The sequence below is a fragment of the Oryza sativa genome, chromosome 3 (genome assembly GCF_034140825.1).
Source record: "Oryza sativa Japonica Group chromosome 3, ASM3414082v1".
Classification (NCBI taxonomy): Eukaryota; Viridiplantae; Streptophyta; class Magnoliopsida; order Poales; family Poaceae; genus Oryza; species Oryza sativa.
Window position 1 is genome coordinate 14,191,833 of NC_089037.1, and position 20,032 is coordinate 14,211,864.

The 20,032-nt window shown below is 46.9% G+C and overlaps 1 protein-coding gene across 1 annotated transcript; it reads right to left on the minus strand.

The window, feature by feature from the left end:
• Window positions 1-19,815, minus strand: LOC9267935 (protein HUA2-LIKE 3). Its single transcript, XM_015775496.3, has 12 exons — window positions 19,258-19,815; window positions 17,506-17,582; window positions 6,172-8,328; window positions 4,682-5,138; window positions 3,997-4,105; window positions 3,805-3,917; window positions 3,537-3,718; window positions 2,550-3,012; window positions 1,851-2,469; window positions 954-1,121; window positions 476-522; window positions 1-390 (listed from the first exon to the last, which is right to left on the minus strand). The coding sequence occupies exons 1-11, from the start codon at window positions 19,399-19,401 to the stop codon at window positions 497-499; spliced, it is 4,515 nt and encodes a 1,504-aa protein (XP_015630982.1). The 5' UTR covers window positions 19,402-19,815; the 3' UTR covers window positions 1-390; window positions 476-496.
• Between the last annotated feature and the right edge of the window lie 217 nt (window positions 19,816-20,032).

A 20,032-nucleotide genomic window follows, 5' to 3' on the forward strand; every position in this document is an offset into this window, starting at 1 on the left:
TGCGGCAAAATGATTTGTATTTATTTGTTTATGTACGATGAGACCAAACAGTTTCAGTAAATCATTTGGGGTAGTTGTTGTCAGAGGGGTAGGAGGGTTTCATGAATGGACATGAACAATGAGATTCTCCGAAGAGAAATACAACATTGTTAGGCTAACAATACAACCTATGGCTAAAGATTGATGCATTGACAGCCTCTATTCCTACAATACATTGATCTGCCTTCCGCTTCTGCAATCCTACTATGCTAAGATACATATTTACAAGGAGGAAGGCAGGTACTTATCTCCCTCCTTTTTGGTGGGTCTTCATGTGAAGGAACCAAACCGATGAATCAGAAAGCATCAACGAAAGCATCTCGAAGTGCCCAGCTGACAAAAGCATCGACCCTGAAAAGCAGCATGTCAGATGAATCAGAGAAGAAGATAATTGTGGCATATGGTGGTAACAAGAGGAACGGAACAAATGGCGTACCATTCACGGATAGCAAAAATGTTATCTTGGTCTCCAGCTACCATGTGCTGCGATAAAAGATGATGAATTAGTATCCTGTAATCTGATGCGACCTGAAGTTACTTTCTTTGGAACAGCTTGTGTTATTCTTACACGTATTATGCCAAGCATTTCGTACAGTACAACCAAAATATGTCATGAACTTGGACGAAATATTGATTAGGACTAGTGTAGGTAATATTAGAAAGGAAACAAAATGGTCCCAAGACTTTGGTCACAACATTAACAATGTTATTCCTCTCTTTCAAGCTTCCCCTCATGACTTTACAGTTTACACTCTAGTTCTACAGTTAAGGTTGAAAAGTTTCTACCATATAAATGCTCCTTACAGGACAAATGCTTATGAAACTGGATTCTTTGGACAAACCAATATCTAGTGGTAAGAGGCAAATCAATGCAAGTTACATTATGAAGCAGGACGAAAGAGCATGTAACATACCTCCTACATGTGGAACTGGAGGCTCCATAGAATGTCTGGAGGGAGAATAATTCGATGACCGAGGAGGCATAGACCACCCAGAGCAAGGACCTGGTGGAGGATCTGATGGTCGTCCGTAGTGCACTGGTGCTGCTGACGATGCTTCAAAATGGTCTGGACCAGGAGGCCCTGGACAATAATCAAGAACAAAGAACATTTAGTCTGCTGTTTTTGAGGGTCCTACAGCATGGGATAGATTAACTTAATTGGGTAATCATATATCTATAAAGTTCATCCCCACTAAGTGTAATTAATGCTAATTCTCTCTTCTCTCATGAAGCCACATCACCTCAATTGTTTTTAGCTTTTGGATGATTCATCAAGGGTTTAAATTGCATCTCTTCCCCCCAAAAGGCACACTATACAACCCAATCATTTATAACCTATGGATAATTGATAAAGGTAAAAAATACATAAACATATAAAAAAAATCGTATAGTAGGTACTCCCTCTGTCCAAAAAAAGACAAACCTAGGGTTTCCGTGTCCAACGTTTGACTGTCCGTCTTATATGAATTTTTTTTATAATTAGTCTTTTCGTTGTTGTTAGATGATAAAACATGATTAATACTTTATGCGTGACTTGTCTTTTTAATTTTTTTCATATTTTTTTCAAATAAGACAGACGGTCAAACGTTGGATACAGAAACCCAGGGTTTGTCTTTTTTTGGGACGGAGGGAGTAAGAATGAAAATTTTAGAACTCATATCTACTATATTATCACACAATTCTCCCGCAGCAACGCGTGGAGTACCCATCTAGTTGTACAATAACAATTCATGGCTGGTGTTTCTAGGGTGACCTTACAGGATGAAAACTGTGCCAGGAAAAAAGCGACAATGATTCACGAAAAAAGTACCTGGAGGAAAAGGAAATCTGCCCCTGTCAGCAACTTCGTGGTGCATTGGTCCCCTAATAGCTCTCTCATCAAAGGAACGTCCTCTGTCATCAAAATGGTGTCCTCTATCATCAAAATAATGTCCTCTATCATCATAGTGATATCCTCTATCATCATAGTGGTATCCTCTATCATCAAAGTGATGTCGTCTATCATGCCCATGATGTCTTCTATCATGCCTGTGATGATCTCGATCATGTCCATCATACCGATATCTCTCAGGATAGGATGAACTATTATTACTCCAAGGCCGTGGTCTTTGCTGAGGTTCTGGTGGTCGATAGGGGCATTGGTTTATAGGAGGTGGAGGGGGTGGTGGTTGCATATGATATCCTTCGTTAGGTACCGATGCCATTGGGGGTTGATGATAGTTATTCCCATGATATGGTGCAGGAGGTGCAGGAAAATTGCCATGGGGTCCAGGCGGATTAAGTGGTGCAATTGGGGGCGGCGGTGGCATCTGATTTGGATGCCCCCCATATCCTGAATTACAGAATGGTGGAGGCTGCAATTGCGCTACAGAAGGATTCATACTGCCTGGGCGTTCCACAACAGAATTTGGCTGTTGCGTCTGAATATTCTGCAAAGAAAATGAATCATTAGTTTCTAAAATAAAAATGCATAAATTCCTTCTTGCACAGAAAGCAAATATGAGCATACATTGGTAGCTCTTGTAGGATGCGGACCAACTGGATCAGATGCCATTGGTAATGTTCGCTGCAACTGTCCAGTCTGAGTAATTGGAGCAGGTGGTGGTGGCGGAACAGGTGGAGGAGATGATGGCAATGGCGGGGGCGATGGAGGCCTATCATCAGGGAGGGGAGGACCTAAAGTATGTCGATCAGATGTTCTGCATTTGGTATCAATTTGTTCTGGCCGACATCTGGTGCTAGCTTCAACTTCAGATGGTGGAGCTACATCCTCCATCTCAAGCTCGCCATCAACTTCTTCAAGGATGCGATGATGCTTTTCTGCGGGCATTTGTGATTCTTCCTTCTCATCAGTGCAAGGAGCATCATGTTCAGGTGTAACAGCTTCAAAACTTCTATCTTCAGAGGAGCTTCCGTCCTCATCTTCAAGTACTTTTGTGGAAATTAAGTTTGGTAGTTGAAAACCAGCATTGCTGCGGAAAACAATGGAACATACAAACATAGGGAAAGAACTGGATGAGATACATCTATATAATTGAATATGTAGAACATGGAGCTATGAAGTAATGAGGACATATTCATGCACTGCATGCATTAATGCATATCTTGTTTTATTTAAAATAGCTTTGTCTCACAGATAATATGAAAAAGGACGCCCACTAAAATTCACCCCCAATATTTCAGGAATGACTCCTTTTTCTAGTTATTTATTCATGGTGAGTTTTATCCAATATTAGCTAATTGGATGTTAGCATCATTCATATATCATAGAACACTGCTTAACTGACCAACAAGACTACCTGAAGAATACCCATGCTCTAAGAAAATTACTCAAAATTGCAGTGTTCCATCAAATCTACCGTGGCTTTGCCTGCTTCTCTACACTTCGACACGTGATCCCATTTTGTCTGCACAATTCATCTAGCTATCGTTTATGAACATTACAATATTATATGCATGCCACACTACTTTTCATACATCAGTTTGACAAGCATACCTGCCATACTCATCAACAAGCATTCCTTCGTTGTCACGCAACGGGTCATTTAAAGCTCTTTCTGTCCTTGAAGGACGGCGAGAACTTCCAAAAGATGCCTCATTGATAACCTCAAGTTCTCTAATATGGTGGCGAATGATGTACTCTGGGAGTGTTTTCCTCTCAAACCAAAGCTTCAAAACCTGAAGATAAAATCACAAAGTTTTTAAGAGGAGAAAAGGAGAATTGCACATGACACCAGTTCTATCAAACTGCTGAAGGTGCCTGCCTTTAGACATTGCCTTCGATTCTCCCATGCCGAATTTCCAGGAGGTGCAGCAGCATAAAGTAATCGAGGTAGAACTGCCTGGATAAGAGACGGGTAAACATCTCCAGCTCCACCTGCAAATTTCTTACAGAATTTAAAAAAATAGAGTGCAAGCGAAATAGACAGAAAAAGATCATGAAAGCTATATGTTACCTTTCTGGTTACGAGAGTATTGAGTTATTGAATCCACAAGAAAGAAAAGGTCCACTCTCTTATATAAATTCGACTCCTTCTCCAAGCGTTCAACGATAATATCAATCGCCTAAATAAGAAAAAAAAATCAGGAAAATTGATATTTGGCAATTGGTTGCATAGAAAGGTATGTACCCTCTTTTTATTGGTAATCTAAAAGCACCATGCATGTGTCTGTAGATGAGATTTCATAATCTAAAAGAACATAGAAGTGGTAAACAAAGCAACATCTACCAGAATTATCACAGGTTATTTCGAAGTCCATAAGTTGCTGAGATATGTTGTCATATCACATCAAAAGCATGTAGCAACTACGTATTATAAGAGATGGTACACTTCAATGGTAAATAAGATTGATCCTTGAGAAGCAACAATAAGTTCCAGATGCCTGATGATCCATCACAAAAAAGATGGTAGTTGGCACTTGGCACAGAGAACATAGCACTGTAATTACTAATTAGCCTAGGCAAATCAAGAATCTAACTTCCCCGTCCACCAACAAAACAAAGAAAGCAACAATGTTTGCTACATCTATAAGCAAGTAAATGATGATACTACTTAAGAAAGACACAGTAAATGCATGATAAATGAGGATCACGTGCCAAATAGAAAACTAGGAGTGACATGCATGGACGCATGGTCTAACCTCTCCAGCAACGCCATGTTTGGCACACTCAATTGCAAGACGTGTTGCACGCGCTATATTTTCTTTTGTTCTTGTCAGTGTACCAAGAAAAGATCCAAAAGCCTTTCGTGCTGCATTAGCCTCATCATGTCCTGTTAATTTGCTCAAGTTCTTCTGTTGCTGACTATCAAAAGGACTCCTAGAATGAATATTATCATTTGTAGATGTGGATCTGATTATCCGGTTCAAAGGTGACAATTGCTTCTGTGATCCTTCCTTGAAAGCAGGTGTATCAACTACAGTTTCAGGAATATACTTGGCATTCAGAAAGTTATCTGGAAAAGAAGTTGATCGAGAGAACCTTCTAGCTTGTGCAACAGCAATAAGTTCTTTCATAGGCATTGAATCTGGAGAAGTGCTCTTATCCTTTAGGTTTCTATGGTTCAGTTCTTTTAATGCCAAAGCTGAGAAGGTGTGCCTGCAATACAACAATAAGTATTGTCATGCCTTTTCAGAAGACCATCTTAAATCAACTAATCAAGTATCAAATTTATAAAGTACTAATCCAGAGTTGTTATAGGAGTAATTCAAAGGTACAATATAAACCAAAAAAGTTGCTATTCCAGGCATTCTACATGAATAGGTCATAAGTTCATCAGACTGTACGTTGCAAAATAAGCATTCCTGCTAAGAAGGTTCAAAAGGTGTAGAGCTCAATGTATAGATTTCAGACATGAACCATAAGAATGATGTTTCCATTGGGACCTAAATATTGCTCTCCAGTCTCCACTGGCTAGTAATGTCAGGCTCCAAAAATAGGCTCTATAGTTAAAGCCAAAATAGAGCAGACAAATAAATTAGGGACGTATGGAGGTAGAAAACAGTCCCGATTAATTCTCCTTAATAAAGGATTGTGAAGGAACTGAAATATCCCACAAAACATATATTAGGATCCACAAGCCCATAACATGGAAAGATTTAGAATCTATATGATATAACTAAAGACGTTATAATCAGAATATTTGAAAACCCAAGTATCCAGCTCATAAAGCAACAAATCTACACAAGACAGGAGCATTAGAATAATAAGATCCTTGTTGATGAGTAAAACAAGATAACCATTCATGCCATTTATCCAGATTCCAGAGTGAATCAATTTGCCCACCTTTTTTGTTCAGTCAACTAGATTATGAAGTGTTACCTATGTTTAAGACATACATTGACCCATTATTGAGTCTCCAAAGAAATGCATTTTGATGGATGAAAACATCAGGTTGACATTACAAGGAAAAGAATTTCGTAGGAAAAGAAAAATCAAATTGCATGGATGCTTCTTCTTCACAACTTTCTGAAGTTTCAATCAGAAAATGCCAGCATAAATTTGGAAAAGAAGCATGCATGTCCTAAATTTGTCACAAAAAGGTTATGAACAAGAAGATATGGAGCATATAATGATAAACAAATATCTCATGCAGACATAATGGAAGATACAATTTGGCATGAAAGCTTACACTTCAAATGTCCGGGTGTCTGCATCAGATTGTATACTGGAAGATTTAGTGGCCAGCGAAGAGGTGCTTGCTGTATCAGCCACATTGACTACTGTTTCAGCTACAACAGTTTCATTATGCAGTACAGAATCACTGATCGCATTATTGTTAGAAGAAAGCAACTTTGGTCGGTAAATTGGCTCATCACATCTTTGAACACTTCTGTCAGTATCATATGCAGGACGGTCAACTGGTTTTGGGCCTTCATTGAAGTTGATTGGTTTGGCAACCTCGCTAACACTAGCTGTCCCCAAAGATGAAGATAAACGATCAGGTACAGCTACAGTCTGTGTACCACCAAGAGCAGACTCATTCAGCTTCATTGAAAGAGCCAAGCCTTTCCCGCAGTCGTCATTGCCAACTTCACTAGAGACCAACAAGCAATCAGTAGTTTTGCTATCAACGTGAGTTTCTTCACAAATATTGCCTTCTGTAACATGACTGTCATCTTTTGCTTCTGAAGGAACTGAAGCAGAAGCAGGAACACTGTTATTTTGCAGAATTGATTCTGAGGAGTGTGTTTTGCACTTTGGGCTATGCATGGATTCTGTGCACAAAGATGGCCTAGGGCTTTCTGCTATTGCAGATCCGTTAGTGGCTGTGACTACTGCATCTGCAGATTTATTAGAGTGGCTGTTTTCTGAAGCCACAAAACCATTTGGAATCAATTGCTTTGACCCTGTCACTTCAGGCAGATTATTAGTTTCAGCAACATTAGCGGACATAGCTTCTAAGGCACGATGAAGACGTTTTGATGGAGGCAAAGCAGCTTCAACATCCAATGTTAAAACCTTTGGTTGATATTCTTTGTTCTTCCAAGCAGACTGACCTTCACCTGAGGGGCCAGGCATGTATAACTTGGATGATTGATTTGAAACAGTATTTGCAACTCTTCCTGTCAAGGAAACACTATTTACCACTGCTGACTGATCGACTGAACAATCATCACCAGGTAGTGCAACTGTGTTATGCATATTACATAGGTCTGCAAGCATAGCAAGCTCTGGTCTGTTATTAGTAACATCAATCCCATCAACTGGTGAGTCTTCCAACTGAGGCCTTCCCATTCGAACCCTTGCCCTTTTGACCAATGGCAAGTGCTCATCTCCATCTGACTTATTTACTTCAGTCTTTGGATTTGGAGAATCTGCCGTTTTTTCACTTAACTCAGCCTGAAATTCATCATCCTTATCCGTAGAATGAGAAAAAATATTTCTACTTGGCTTTCTCTTTCTCTTGAAAATAACTGATTTTTTCATGGGAATGCTTGATGCATCATGCGATTTAAATTGTGTCTCTAAAGCCCCATTTTGAGATGTTTCACTGTCGCAGGTACTATCTACCTTAGTGGTATAATTCAGCTTTTTATTGTTGTTACTGGTGCCAGGTGTGCCAGGTTGATTGTCGATGCCCGCACTTGAATGCAACCAAACATCATCCTGTGTTGAAGGGGAACCTGAGTTACCTTTTACATCCTCAACATACACATGATGACTGGAACCTTCCTTAGTACCATCAGCAGCCAAATCAACTGAAGCCAAACAGGTTCCACCTGAAAGCTTGCCAGAATCCTGAGCTTTTCTTGTGTCAGTGTTCAGTGAACTTCTTGACCTCCGCAGTGATGAAACCCTACTCCGTGTGTAGCAATTTTGAGGCTGTGCATCCCTTAGCTTCTTTGAAATTGAACTCGTAGACAAAGGGATGTTTCTCATTTCATCAAGGATAGACACATTTTCAGTAGGGTCATCAGGAGCAGAATTTACAACACATCGCTCACTTCCAACTGCGGTAACAGAAGGCTCATCAGAATCGGCCGTATTATGACCACTTGCAACTATGGAATGGTCTTCTTGCTTTTTATCACTACCCATATTAGAGCTACTCACTAGACCCTCCGTATCCAAGCTGCTGTTATTATTAGCAAGTTTTTCTACACCTGGTTTCACTTCATTGGCAACCAAACCGAGCTTATTATTACCTTCCTTCAAAGAATCATAAACATCGATTATCTCATCAACTGCCCTCAAAAAATCAGATCCTTTTCCCTGTCGCTTAGCAAGTAGAGACCTCCGTTTCTCTTCAGTGAATGCTTCAAGATCTGCATAGTTGCAGAAAGCACTACAATAAAAAGAACAGGAAGTCAGATGTAAGTGCGTAGGGTTATAGGTAAGAAAATCAGTATAACACATTGAAATTCATGCACAGCTAATGGTGGACCAGGGAAAAAACACAGATGCTTCCATGTCTTCTCTAGAAGTTCCTAATTGTAGCTTTTAACTATTAGACCATAAACAAATTAAAAATAAAAACTGAAATTTCACACTTTTTATTGGAACAACACACAGGCCACCAATAGTGATTAGTGAGTTTTAGTTAGTCCATAGCCCATACATTGAGAAATACATCGCGCAAACCCAAAAGGAACACAACCACAATGGGTCATCGAGGATCAAAGCGAGATAGTGATACATTCACAGATCAAGTGTCAAAAAGCAAATCTTTACATGTCTAAGATGTTTTCATTTCCTAGTCCTAAACAGCACCACGATATCATGGTTCATTCCTTCAAAACTCATTATAAACAAAGTAGCAGATTTCATAGATTATTTCATAGTTCATCGACCCTGAGGAGCATTTATGCCCTTGGCATATACATAATACATTGACAACAGTGTACTACTAGTCCAAATGACAGCTTTAACCAAACCTATCGATGGTTCAACTTTCTTAACTATCAGAGAAATATTTAAAGCCAACTAATCAAAATTTTCTCAACGCTTGATAGTACAACTAATTTGGGGGGAAATGGTTATATGTCCCCACAAATGATATGTGCAATCTTTGCGGGATGTCAGAATTTCAATGGTTACTCTCATTGAGAAGAGGATGGCACAAAGGATGGGGCAATTTTCCGGTTTTCTTCATTCACAAACTCAAAGCCATACCTATCCGAGGGAGGTTGGATACATATATATAGCCATAGCTGGCTGCAAGCCTATTGCTGCACCCTCCTAGTCTAAAATTCGAAATTTGAATGGGATGATGTCCTAGAGGGCATCCAAACTGAATAAAGCATAAAGGAGGCATAAAGAAGATGCTAACTGCTGCTGTCCTGCTAACCGCAGCTGTCCTAGCAACTGAAAATATGCTAAAGGAGCAGATGCTGTCCTGAAAAGGTGAAACTACCTAAAAGAAAAGGAAGAACCACGACCAAGGACCACAAAGACTTATCCATCATTCTCCCCTAAGTCTTGTGCGTCGTCTTGTGGGGAAGTTGGGCCATCCCGATCCTGGAGCAGAGCTCGAGGAACTTGATCCTCCCAAGAGGCTTGGTGAGCAAGTCCGCAAGCTGGTCCTTGGTGTTGATGTAGCTCGCGTTGATGCTCCCTTCCTCCAAGTAGCCTCGGATGAAGTGGTACCTCACCCGGATGTGCTTGCTCCGTTCGTGAAAAACAGGGTTCTTTGCCATGGCCAGGGCGGACTTGCTATCCAACCTGAGCTCCACCGCTCCAGTGTCTCTGCCGAGGAGATCACTAAGCAGTCGAGCAAGCCAGAGCGCCTGGGTCAAAGCGGCGGAGGCCGCCATGTACTCGGCCTCGCGGCTGGATAGGGCCACCACCTGCTGCTTGACCGACTGCCAGCTAACGAGGCACTCGCCGTGGAAGAAGAGAATCCCGCTTGTGCTCTTGCTGGTGTCGATGTCGCCAGCGTGGTCGCTGTACCCAACGAAGTGTGCCTTGCTAGGACACCTCGGGTAGTAGAGACCGTGGTCGAGAGTCCCCGCAACATAGCGAATGATCCTCTTCACAGCCTGCTGGTGCTCCGTCGTCGGTCGCTGCATGAACCGATTGACGTAGCCGACGGAGAAGGCCAAGTCCAGCCGTGTGTGGGTGAGGTAGCAGGCTCCCCACAAGACGCCAGTATTGTGTAGCATCCACTTCCTCCGTCGTGCTATCGCGGCTCAGCTTCAGTCTCTCCTCCATCGGAGTGAGAGCTGGGTTGCAATCGGTGAGCCCAGCCAGCTCAACGACGCGCTTGGCGTAGGCGGTCTGTCGAAGCGTGATCCCGGAGTCGTCCTGGTGCACCACAATCCCCAGGTAGAAAGAGAGGCCATAGATCACTCATCTGGAAGGTGGCCTTCATCTCCTCCTTGAACGCCGCGACCTCCGCATCCTTGGTGCCGGTGATCACAAAGTCGTCGACGTAGACACCTACCAGCAAGGCATTTTCTCCATTGCCCCGCCGGTAGATGGCCGCCTCGTGCGGGCTTTGCTCGAAGCCCATCCACTTGAGCGTGGAATCCAACTTGGCATTCCACGCCCTCGGTGATGGATAAGTCTTTGTGGTCCTTGGTCGTGGTTCTCCACGAGCGGGATTATCTTCTTCCTCGGCGAGTGCCTCGTTAGCTGGCAGTCGGTCAAGCAGCAGGTGGTGGCCCTGTCCAGCTGCGAGGCCGAGTACATGGCGGCCTCCGCCGCTTCGACCCAGGCGCTCTGGCTTGCTCGACTGCTTAGTGATCTCCTCGGCAGAGACACTGGAGCGGTGGAGCTTAGGGTAGATAGCAAGTCCGCCCTGGCCATGGCAAAGAACATCGTTTTTCACGAACGGAGCAACCACATCCGGGTGAGGTACCACTTCATCCGAGGCTACTTGGAAGGGAGCATCAAGGCGAGCTACATCAACACCAAGGACCAGCTTGCGGACTTGCTCACCAAGCCTCTTGGGAGGATCAAGTTCCTCGAGCTCTACTCCAGGATCGGGATGGCCCAACTTCCCCACAAGACGACGCACAAGACTTAGGGGGAGAATGATGGATAAGTCTTTGTGGTCCTTGGTCGTGGTTCTTCCTTTTCTTTTGAGTAGTTTCACCTTTTCAGGACAGCATCTACTTCTTTAGCATATTTTCAGTTGCTAGGACAGCTGCGGTTAGTAGGACAGCAGCAGTTAGCATCTTCTTTATACCTCCTTTATGCTTTATTCAATTTGGATGCCCTCTAGGACAGCATCCCATTCAAATTTCGAATTTTAGACTAGGAGAGTGCAGCGATAGGCTTGCAGCCAGCTATGGCTATATATATATGTATCCAACCTCTCTCGGGTAGGTATGGCTTTGAGTTTGTGAATGAAGAAAACTGGAAAATTGCCCCATCCTGAGTGCCATCCTCTTCTCAATGAGAGTAACCATTGAAATTCTAACACTCGGTGCCTGCCGCAAGCTGTAGAGAGCCTTGTGCAAGCGTAGCACCTTGCATTCCTTGCCGGGGATCACAAATCCCGGCGGCTGGTGCACGTAGACCTCCTCAAGTCGCCGTTCAGAAACACCGACTTGACGTCCATGTGATGGACGCCCCAGCCTTCCTGAGCAGCCAGCGCAAGGAGTCGCACGGACTCCATCCGTGCCACGGGAGCGAAGGCATCGTCATAGTCGATCCCCTCCTGCTGCACGAAACCGCGTGCCACCAAGCGAGCCTTTTGCTTGACGATGGCTCCGGCTTCATCCTCTTCAGCTTGAACACCCACTTAAGGGTGATCGCACGGTGACCACGAGGGAGGTCAGCAAGCTCCCAGGTGCGGTTCTCCTGAACCGCGTCCATCTCCGACGGCATCGCGGCACGCCATGCCGCGTGTTTCTCGGCCTCTGCGAAAGACCGAGGCTCACCGTCGTCGCACGCAAGGTGCAACTGCGCCTCCAGGTCGCGAGGCACCAGTCCCGGCACCGGCTGGTCGCCGAGAAGATCCTCCATCGTACGGCACCGTAGCTGCTCGCCGTCGTGGTACGCATCGATGCACTCCCCGTCGTGGGAGAGCGGAGTAGCGAACTCCACCGGGCTGCACTCAACACGAGCTGGCGTCGGAGTAGACGTGCCCGGAGGAGTGGCTGTTGGTGCTGGAGCGCGTGGTGTCGCCGGCTGTGGTGGTGTCGGCGAAGAGCTCGTCGTAGTCGAAGTCGTGGCCCGAGGGTGTGTTAGTGTCGGAGTTCGGTGGAGGCTCGGGAACTGGGGTAGACACGCTCGGTGAAGAAGAGCTGCCTGCTCCCCTAGCTCCCTCGAAGTGGACGTACTCGACGGTGAAGTCGTCGTACGTCGGAGTCGAACCATCGTCCACTGCCTTGTCCCATACCCACCCTCGCCCTTCGTAGAACACTACGTCGCGCGCTGTGCGCACACGCTATCTCCGGGTCGAGGATGCGGTAGGCCTTCGAGCCCTCCGCGTAGCCGATGAACACCCCTGGGGTGCTCCTGTCGTCGAGCTTGCCGATGTGGCCAAGCTCCTTGACGAACACGAGGCAGCCGAAGATCCGTAGGTGGGAGACTGCCAGCTTGCGCCCATGCCAAGCCTCGTATAGTGTCCTGCCATCAAGGGCCTTAGTAGGCAAGCGGTTGAGGATGTAGACGGCCGTCACCACCGCCTCTCCCCAGAAGATGGCCGGCATCCCTCTCTGCTTGAGAGCCCGAGCCATCCCCACAACCATCTGGTTGCGCCACTCGACGACGCCGTTCTGCTGCGGGCTGTACAGCACAGTGTAGTGGCGCTGAATGCCCTCATCAGCGCAGTACAACGCGAATTCAGCGGCCGTGAATTCGCCGCCGTTGTCGGTGCGTAGCACGCGCAGCTTGCAGCCGCACTCCACCTCTGCAGCAGCCTGTGCGCGCCTGATGGCGTCTGCAGCCTCTCCCTTGCTGCCGAGGACCATCACCCACATGTAGCGGGAGAGGTCGTCGACAAGCAGCAGGAAGTAACGTCGTCCTCCTGGTGTGGCCGGTGTCACTGGGCCACACAAGTCCCCGTGCACGAGCTCGAGCCGCTCCTTGGCTCGGAAACTCGTCTGCTGGGGAAAGGGGAGCCGCCTCTGCTTCGTTAGGACGCAGACGTCGCAGAGCTGCTCCACGTGGTCAAGGCACGGCAGGCCTCGCACCATCTCCTTGGCGCTGAGCCGCTTCAGGGCCTCAAAGTGGAGGTGCCCGAAACGCTCGTGCCTCTGCCACGCCTCGTCCCGACGAGCGGCGAGGCAAACTGGTTGTGCGACCTGCGCACTGAGGATGTAGAGTCGATTAGTGCCTCTGGTTACCAAGAAGGTGACGGCGGCGATCCCAAATCCTCATGACTCCGTGCTCGACCAACACGCGTGAGCCGTTCTCATCCAGCTGCCCCACGCTGATGATAGAGTTCCTCAACACGGGGATGTAGTAGACTCCGGTGAGCAGCCTGTGCTCACCGGACTTGGCGGTGAAGGTGACGGAGCCGACGCCCTTGATCTCCACGCGGGAGGCGTCCCTAAACTTGACGGAGCCTCGGACGCTAGGGTCAAGCTCGGTGAAGAACTCCCGTCGGCCGGTCATGTGATGGGTGGAGCCGGTGTCGAGGTACCACCCATCACCCTTGTCGTTGCTGGAGCCGTTGCAGAGGGAGACGAGTACCTTCGGCTCATCAAGGTGGAGGAAAGCCTCTGCGGCCGGTGCCGCTGGAGGTAGCTCGATGCTTGCGTGTGCCAGGAGCAGAGCCGGCTCTTCCTCCACCTGTGCGACGTGGACCTGGCCACGTCGTGGCTGTCAAGAGTCTTTGGCCCAATGGCCAAGCTTGCCACAGTTGCGGCAGGTGTCGTCTCGTGTCGGCTTGTGGTTGCCGGCGGCGGCGCCCTGGGCACCTCTGCGAGCACCACCCTCGGCGCGTCTTCGCGGCCACCGCAGCTGGACACCTCCACGCGCCTTGCGCGGCTTGCGGCCGCCTGTCGAGGGAGAAGACTCCCCCTTCCTCCCGTCACTCTGAGAGGCATCCCACTGCTCCCGAGTGAGATGGAGCTTCCCGCCGATGGTGATAGGCCCCAAGAGAGGTTGTGGCTCATCACCATCGACGACCTTGAGGCGACCTAACGCCTCCTTGATCGACATCGTGGAGAGGTCCAGCAGACTCGATCGAGCGAGCGATCTGCCTATACTTCTCTGGGACGCAACGGAAGAGCTTCTCGACAGTTCTCTCCTCATCGTAGGAGTCGTCGTCGTACTGCACCATCTTCTGCAAAAGAGTGTTGAGACGGAGGGCAAAGTCATCAACATCCTCACCTGGCTTGAAGACCAGGTTCTCCCACTCCTTGCGGAGTGCCTGCAGTGTGGACTTGCGGGCGCGGGCGCTGCCGATGCGTGCCGCATCGATGGCGTCCTAGGCCTCCTTGGCAGTCCGCTTCTAGGAAAGCGAGAACCGCATCTCGGGAGGGACTGCGGTGATGAGGGCATCCAGTGCCCGCCGATCTTCGTCGTAGTCGACGTCGCCGTACCGGACTGCCTCCCACATGTGCCGCACCTGGAGCCTCACCCTCATCACCGCGGCCCACTCGATGTAGTTGGTTTTGGTGAGGGTAGGCCACCCACCGCCGGGACCAAAGTCCCTGACCACCGTTTGGACACCGTGGTAGCCATAGCGCCGGTCAGGGGAGGGAGAGTCGCACTGCCTGCGATGGCCGCGCTCTCCGTCGAACCAGCCACCTCCACCGGGAGCGCCGCCGCCACGCGCGCGCTCCGGGCTGCCGCCGGCACTCCCGCGCCCATCTGGGTTCCCGTCGACAGGCGCGCGGTCCCTTGGGCCGCCGCCGCCGCCGTGGGGGTGGGCTGCTGCCCACCGCTCTGCCCGCTCCCGCGCCCTTCCTCTTGCCAGCTCCTCAAGCTCCCTGTCGGCGGTGATGTCGCTGGCGATGGAGCCGTTGATGCTGCTGCGCAAGGTCTCAACCTCTACCTCCGCCGCACGTGCCACATCTTCCGCCGCCTCTGCTTCCGCCTCCACCCTGGCTGCTGCCAACTCCGCTACCGCCAGTCTGGCCGCCCTCCCTGCTGCTGCTACGGTCTGAGCCGTTGCTCGCCTGCGCTTTTCTGTTGCGGCGAGCTCGGCGTCTTGCTGACGCCGAGTGCTCGATGCGACCGAACGCCGAGACCGAACGTCCGACATGGCGCGCCTCCGGGGGGCTGCTGCGTGGAGAGGGGGAAGGGAAAGGGGAAGGAGTAGCCGGTGCTGCTCCTGCTGGCTGAGAGCTCAACCGAGCTTGGGAAGGGGTGGAACAAGAGATGTTTAGCCTACAGGAAAGTGTGGCTCTGATACCAGATGTTAGAATTTCAATGATTACTCTCATTGAGAAGAGGATGGCACTCAGGATGGGGGCAATTTTCCGGTTTTCTTCATTCACAAACTCAAAGCCATACCTACCCGAGGGAGGTTGGATACATATATATAGCCATAGCTGGCTGCAAGCCTATTGTTGCACCCTCCTCGTCTAAAATTCGAAATTTGAATGGGATGTTGTCCTAGAGGGCATCCAAACTGAATAAAGCATAAAGGAGGCATAAAGGAGATGCTAACTGCTGTTGTCCTACTAACCGCAGCTGTCCTAGCAACTGAAAATATGCTAAAGGAGTAGATGCTGTCCTGAAAAGGTGAAACTACCCAAAAGAAAAGGAAGAACCACGACCAAGGACCACAAAGACTTATCCATCACGGGAAGCATATAGCTGAATCCCCATTTTTAAGAGATAAACAGCAATTTTCAGAACTCAATCAGTTCAACTAGATTAACAGTTTTACATGTAAGAATTCAGCATTCACAAAGTTTTGCTAGCCCATGATTATTGTTTTTCAGATAATAAAATACATGCATAAGAATTTCTGACACAAAATGCTATGGATTTGACATAGGATAGGGAAGACTGGGGGATAGGGCACCCCGCTCTCTACGAGGGCCAGAAGAGCTTCTCCCCATCATGATAGAGGCTATGAGGAATACTGAATTAAACTTTGTAGATTCATTGCTTATTTCATAATGGATTGCATGGGCCCTTTTATAGGGAGGATGTCAGTGCTACATAAACCATAAATTGTCACTCGGGAATGCTTCCTAGTAAACCATATATTTAACTTCCCTAACTAACAGTGAGGATATGTCATAGGTAGGGGCCGAGGGGTCGAGGCCCATGGGCCCAACCCCTGGCGAGTGAACAGTACCCGCGGTACTGTAGCAGTAGGTTGGGTGATAGGATAGGATTAAGAAATAGATAAATCTAGATTAGATCAAGTTAGTTACCTAGGGGTTAAGTTTCTCCATCTATATAAGGATGGGACTATATCGTTATTCTAATTAAGCAATGAATCAAGATTAGTCTCCCCTAACCTAAGTCCCCCTCTCATCCCTAGCAGCCGTCACCGCCCGGCTATCCTCCCAGTGGTGTTTATCACCTATGAACCATAACCCATAATAGGATAACAATAAACTAATTCATATGCACTAATCCCAATGTAACACAAACTAACAAGATTGATGGCCTTAAAGTAACGAAGTATTTAAGCAAGTTACAGTACTGAAATAAAAAGCAATAAGCAATGCTACTAGGTGGACATAACTATCATCCTGTATATATGTGAGCAAGTGTCCAACCTAAGGAATATTCCAATTAGACTACAAAGATTTGAGTCAGTGATATCAAACTTCAAACCTCCCTTAATTATTACATTTCTCATGTTCCTAGAATGCAAATGAGAGAACCAAAAAAAAGCTTGCATGCAAATTACAGCAAAGAGAGAGATAGAGAGAGAGACAGACACACACACACACACATAGAGACAGAGAGAGAGAGAGAGAGAGAGTCAGGTGTTAATCCATGCCAACTGTTCCAAACGAAAAGAGTCAGCAGCAGAGGCTCAAAGGGCGGTGGTGGCTGGCACTATGGTTTGAGAGATAAGCGTGCAGTGATGTGCAGTAGCCCTGGCGGTGGGAAGTGGTGGACAGCTGGATATTGGGCTGCCTCTTTTCCTTTATTTTTTTCTCTCTTGCATTTATAAATAGCACCATAATTTATTCAACGACCAAGGCTCATTGGCACGGATTTATTTGGGTTGCCTCCGGTATCCCAGGCTATCATCACAAAGAATACTACTCTAGTTTGACCCAAAGTTTTAGCCACCCATAACCCAAATCCCTCAAACCCATTCCTCAACCCAGGTTCCTGGTGCTGGTGGCTTTGATCTATCTGCTCTGCGAACTGTAGTTGCGCAATAATCTATTTAACTCACGAGATATGCAAAGAGAAGTGCAATATTGATAGTCCCCCAAAAACACGAAAGTTACAAATACAAACATCATGTCTAGTCCCATTTCACAATCATGCATATAAAATGTAAATAACCCGATAAAACAGGAACTTTCTTATAAAAAGAAGTATACTGACCTACTAATAATAACAAAGTAGGATATCTCTACACAGATGTAGGGTAGATAGCACATATAAAGTCACATGGTTCTATCAAATTAGAACTTACATCTGTTTAGTTCCATAGAAGTACACCAGTATCTTCTTTTTAACAGACGTCTGGCCCCACTGCTCTGGCTCACTTATCTGCAACATTATACAAATTCATGGGATATTAAGATGATTTCTTAGTATGTAATCTCCATGTTCATTCAAACTGATGTGCAAGACTTAAAATAGGCACTAACAAGCCTATAATAGAGCAGTTCCACACTTCCACAGGAGTTATCCTTTAACCAAAAGTAAACCATTGTGTGGTGACACAGCAAAAGATCAGATCAATACAATAAATACTATATGCAAAGACTTGCACGGATGTTGATGTGATTGTCCTAAGTTACATCTAATTCAGAACTTAGCAGCAAAGAATGCCAGATATGATGTGAAACGCAATGTTCCTTGCTAATCCTTGTCCTTTTTTTAAAAATGAATCCTTGTTCTTTTGTTGTAATGAAAGGACAAATACATCACTAAACACTGCACTGCTATTCAATACATGTATGTAGCCTAGCCCTTCATAGGCCTAAACCTAATAACAAATTTAGAATTTGCACCATGTATATATCGCGCTTAACCCTACCAATCCTGGAAGAATTAATTAAGCAAAACCTACAACAAAAGAATCTTTTAAAAAATAGCCAAATGTTGAAAAGGATCGTGGCTCAAAATAAAATCAATCAGTGATAGATCAAACGAGGAGAATAGGAGAGTAAAGGTCTACTAAATCAAATGCTATCTGCACATTTACGCATCTTACAAAGTGTATAGAATATTGCTCCCATTTTGCATATTAGAAAGGTCAGCCTTAAGTCCTCAAGCATACTAAACCACCTCCCAATATGAGAAAAGGGTAGTCTGTTCATGCCAGCCTACCTGTGTATGGTCCAAACTAAAATCAAATTCAACATGCAAGGAAATATGTAGTGTTGTTTCCCTTTGCTGATGTGCACACAAACTAAGAAAAGCAAACAGATAGCCTATCATTTTGGTTTCTGGTGTTCAGGCACTATGTAAGAAAAGTTAGATAACAATTTTAAGAGAAGAAAGAGTACGATTATGATTAAGTAGTGCTTTTCCTAAATAGTAAAAGGAAACATCTCTTCATTCCCAATGAAATAATCAGAAAATCCTCATTGAAACTTACCGAAGGTAACTAACTATTAACTCGATGACAAATAATTAAGAATAAAAGATAGAATCACATCTGTAACCAACGAATAGAGTGCAGGTAACATGATATCACCCTGTTCATCCTAATCCCAAGACCATCCATGCCCTAAATCGCCGGCAACGTCAAATCTCAGCAATAAAGCAGCAGCTAAACCTAGAAATTAACAGGAACCGGGGCGAACTAGATCATATTTACAGTACAAATTATCAGTTAATCTGAAGAGCTCAGCAGGAAGTGGCACGAAGAAGGCTTGTTTCGGTCGAAGATCCAATCTTTCTTAAGTACATGTACCTGAAACCCCCACATACACCAAATCGCAGTGACAAGCATCCGCAAAACCACGAAGCTAGCACGGATTAACAGCTAAAATAGCCGAATCGGGGTAGGGAGACCATCCAAGAACCTAAGATTTATCAAGAATGGACATGCCGCGTCCCAAAACCTGGCCTCGCACGCCCCCAAACGAAACCCTAACCTGCTACTCCCCAGAATCCCCTAACCCCAAGGCACCCCCCCTAAGCAAAGTATACGGCCATAGATCAGAGAGAAGAAGAGCAAGCAGCCGCGAAGCATGCTAGCCTAAGAACTCACCATGGCCGGCCACGCCGGGAAGCCCTTCATCTTAGCGAGCACGAGGTCCCCCACCTTCCACTGCGCCGCGGCCGCCGCCGCCGCCGCCGCCGCCGCCGCAGCAGCAGCAGCAGCAGCCGCGCGCTTCTTCCTCGCCGGCGCCATATCCGCCACCACCCAACCGTCTCCACCACACCCCCCGCCGCCCAAACCACCGGCGATCAGCAACCCACGGGGGGAGGAGGAGGCGCGCCCCCACCACCAACGACGACGGCTAAGCTACCGCCCTACGCCGCCCCGCGAGGCGGCCGCGCCACAAGAGGCAGCGGCGGGGGCACCCGGCTGCCGTCCTCCTCCTCCTCCTCCTCTCCTCGGGCTCCGCGGCGGCGATGGCGGCGGCGGCATGGGAGGGGGAGGGCTGTGGCTTCGACTTGGGGATTTTTTTTTCCACTTTTGTTTTTCTTTTTTTCCTCCGAGTTTTATTCGTGGGCTTTTTTTTTCTTTCTCTTGGCTGCTCTCTCTCTGCGAAGAAGAGAAGAGAAGGGAGGAGAAGAGGGAGGGTGGGGTGGCGCAGCGTGTGAGGTGGGTGGGTGGGTAGTTCGGCGGAAGAGGAAGAGGGAGAGCGTGGGAAGGGTGAAGTGGGGGTGGGGGAGTGGCGGTGCGCGTGACGAAGAGGAAGAAAGGGGGTTATGTGGATGGAGTGGCTTGCCGCCGCTTGCCATCTGCCTCTGCCTGCCATTTCCCATTATTTCCTTTTTTTCTCATAAAAAATTGCTGTTCTTGTTAGGAGGATAAT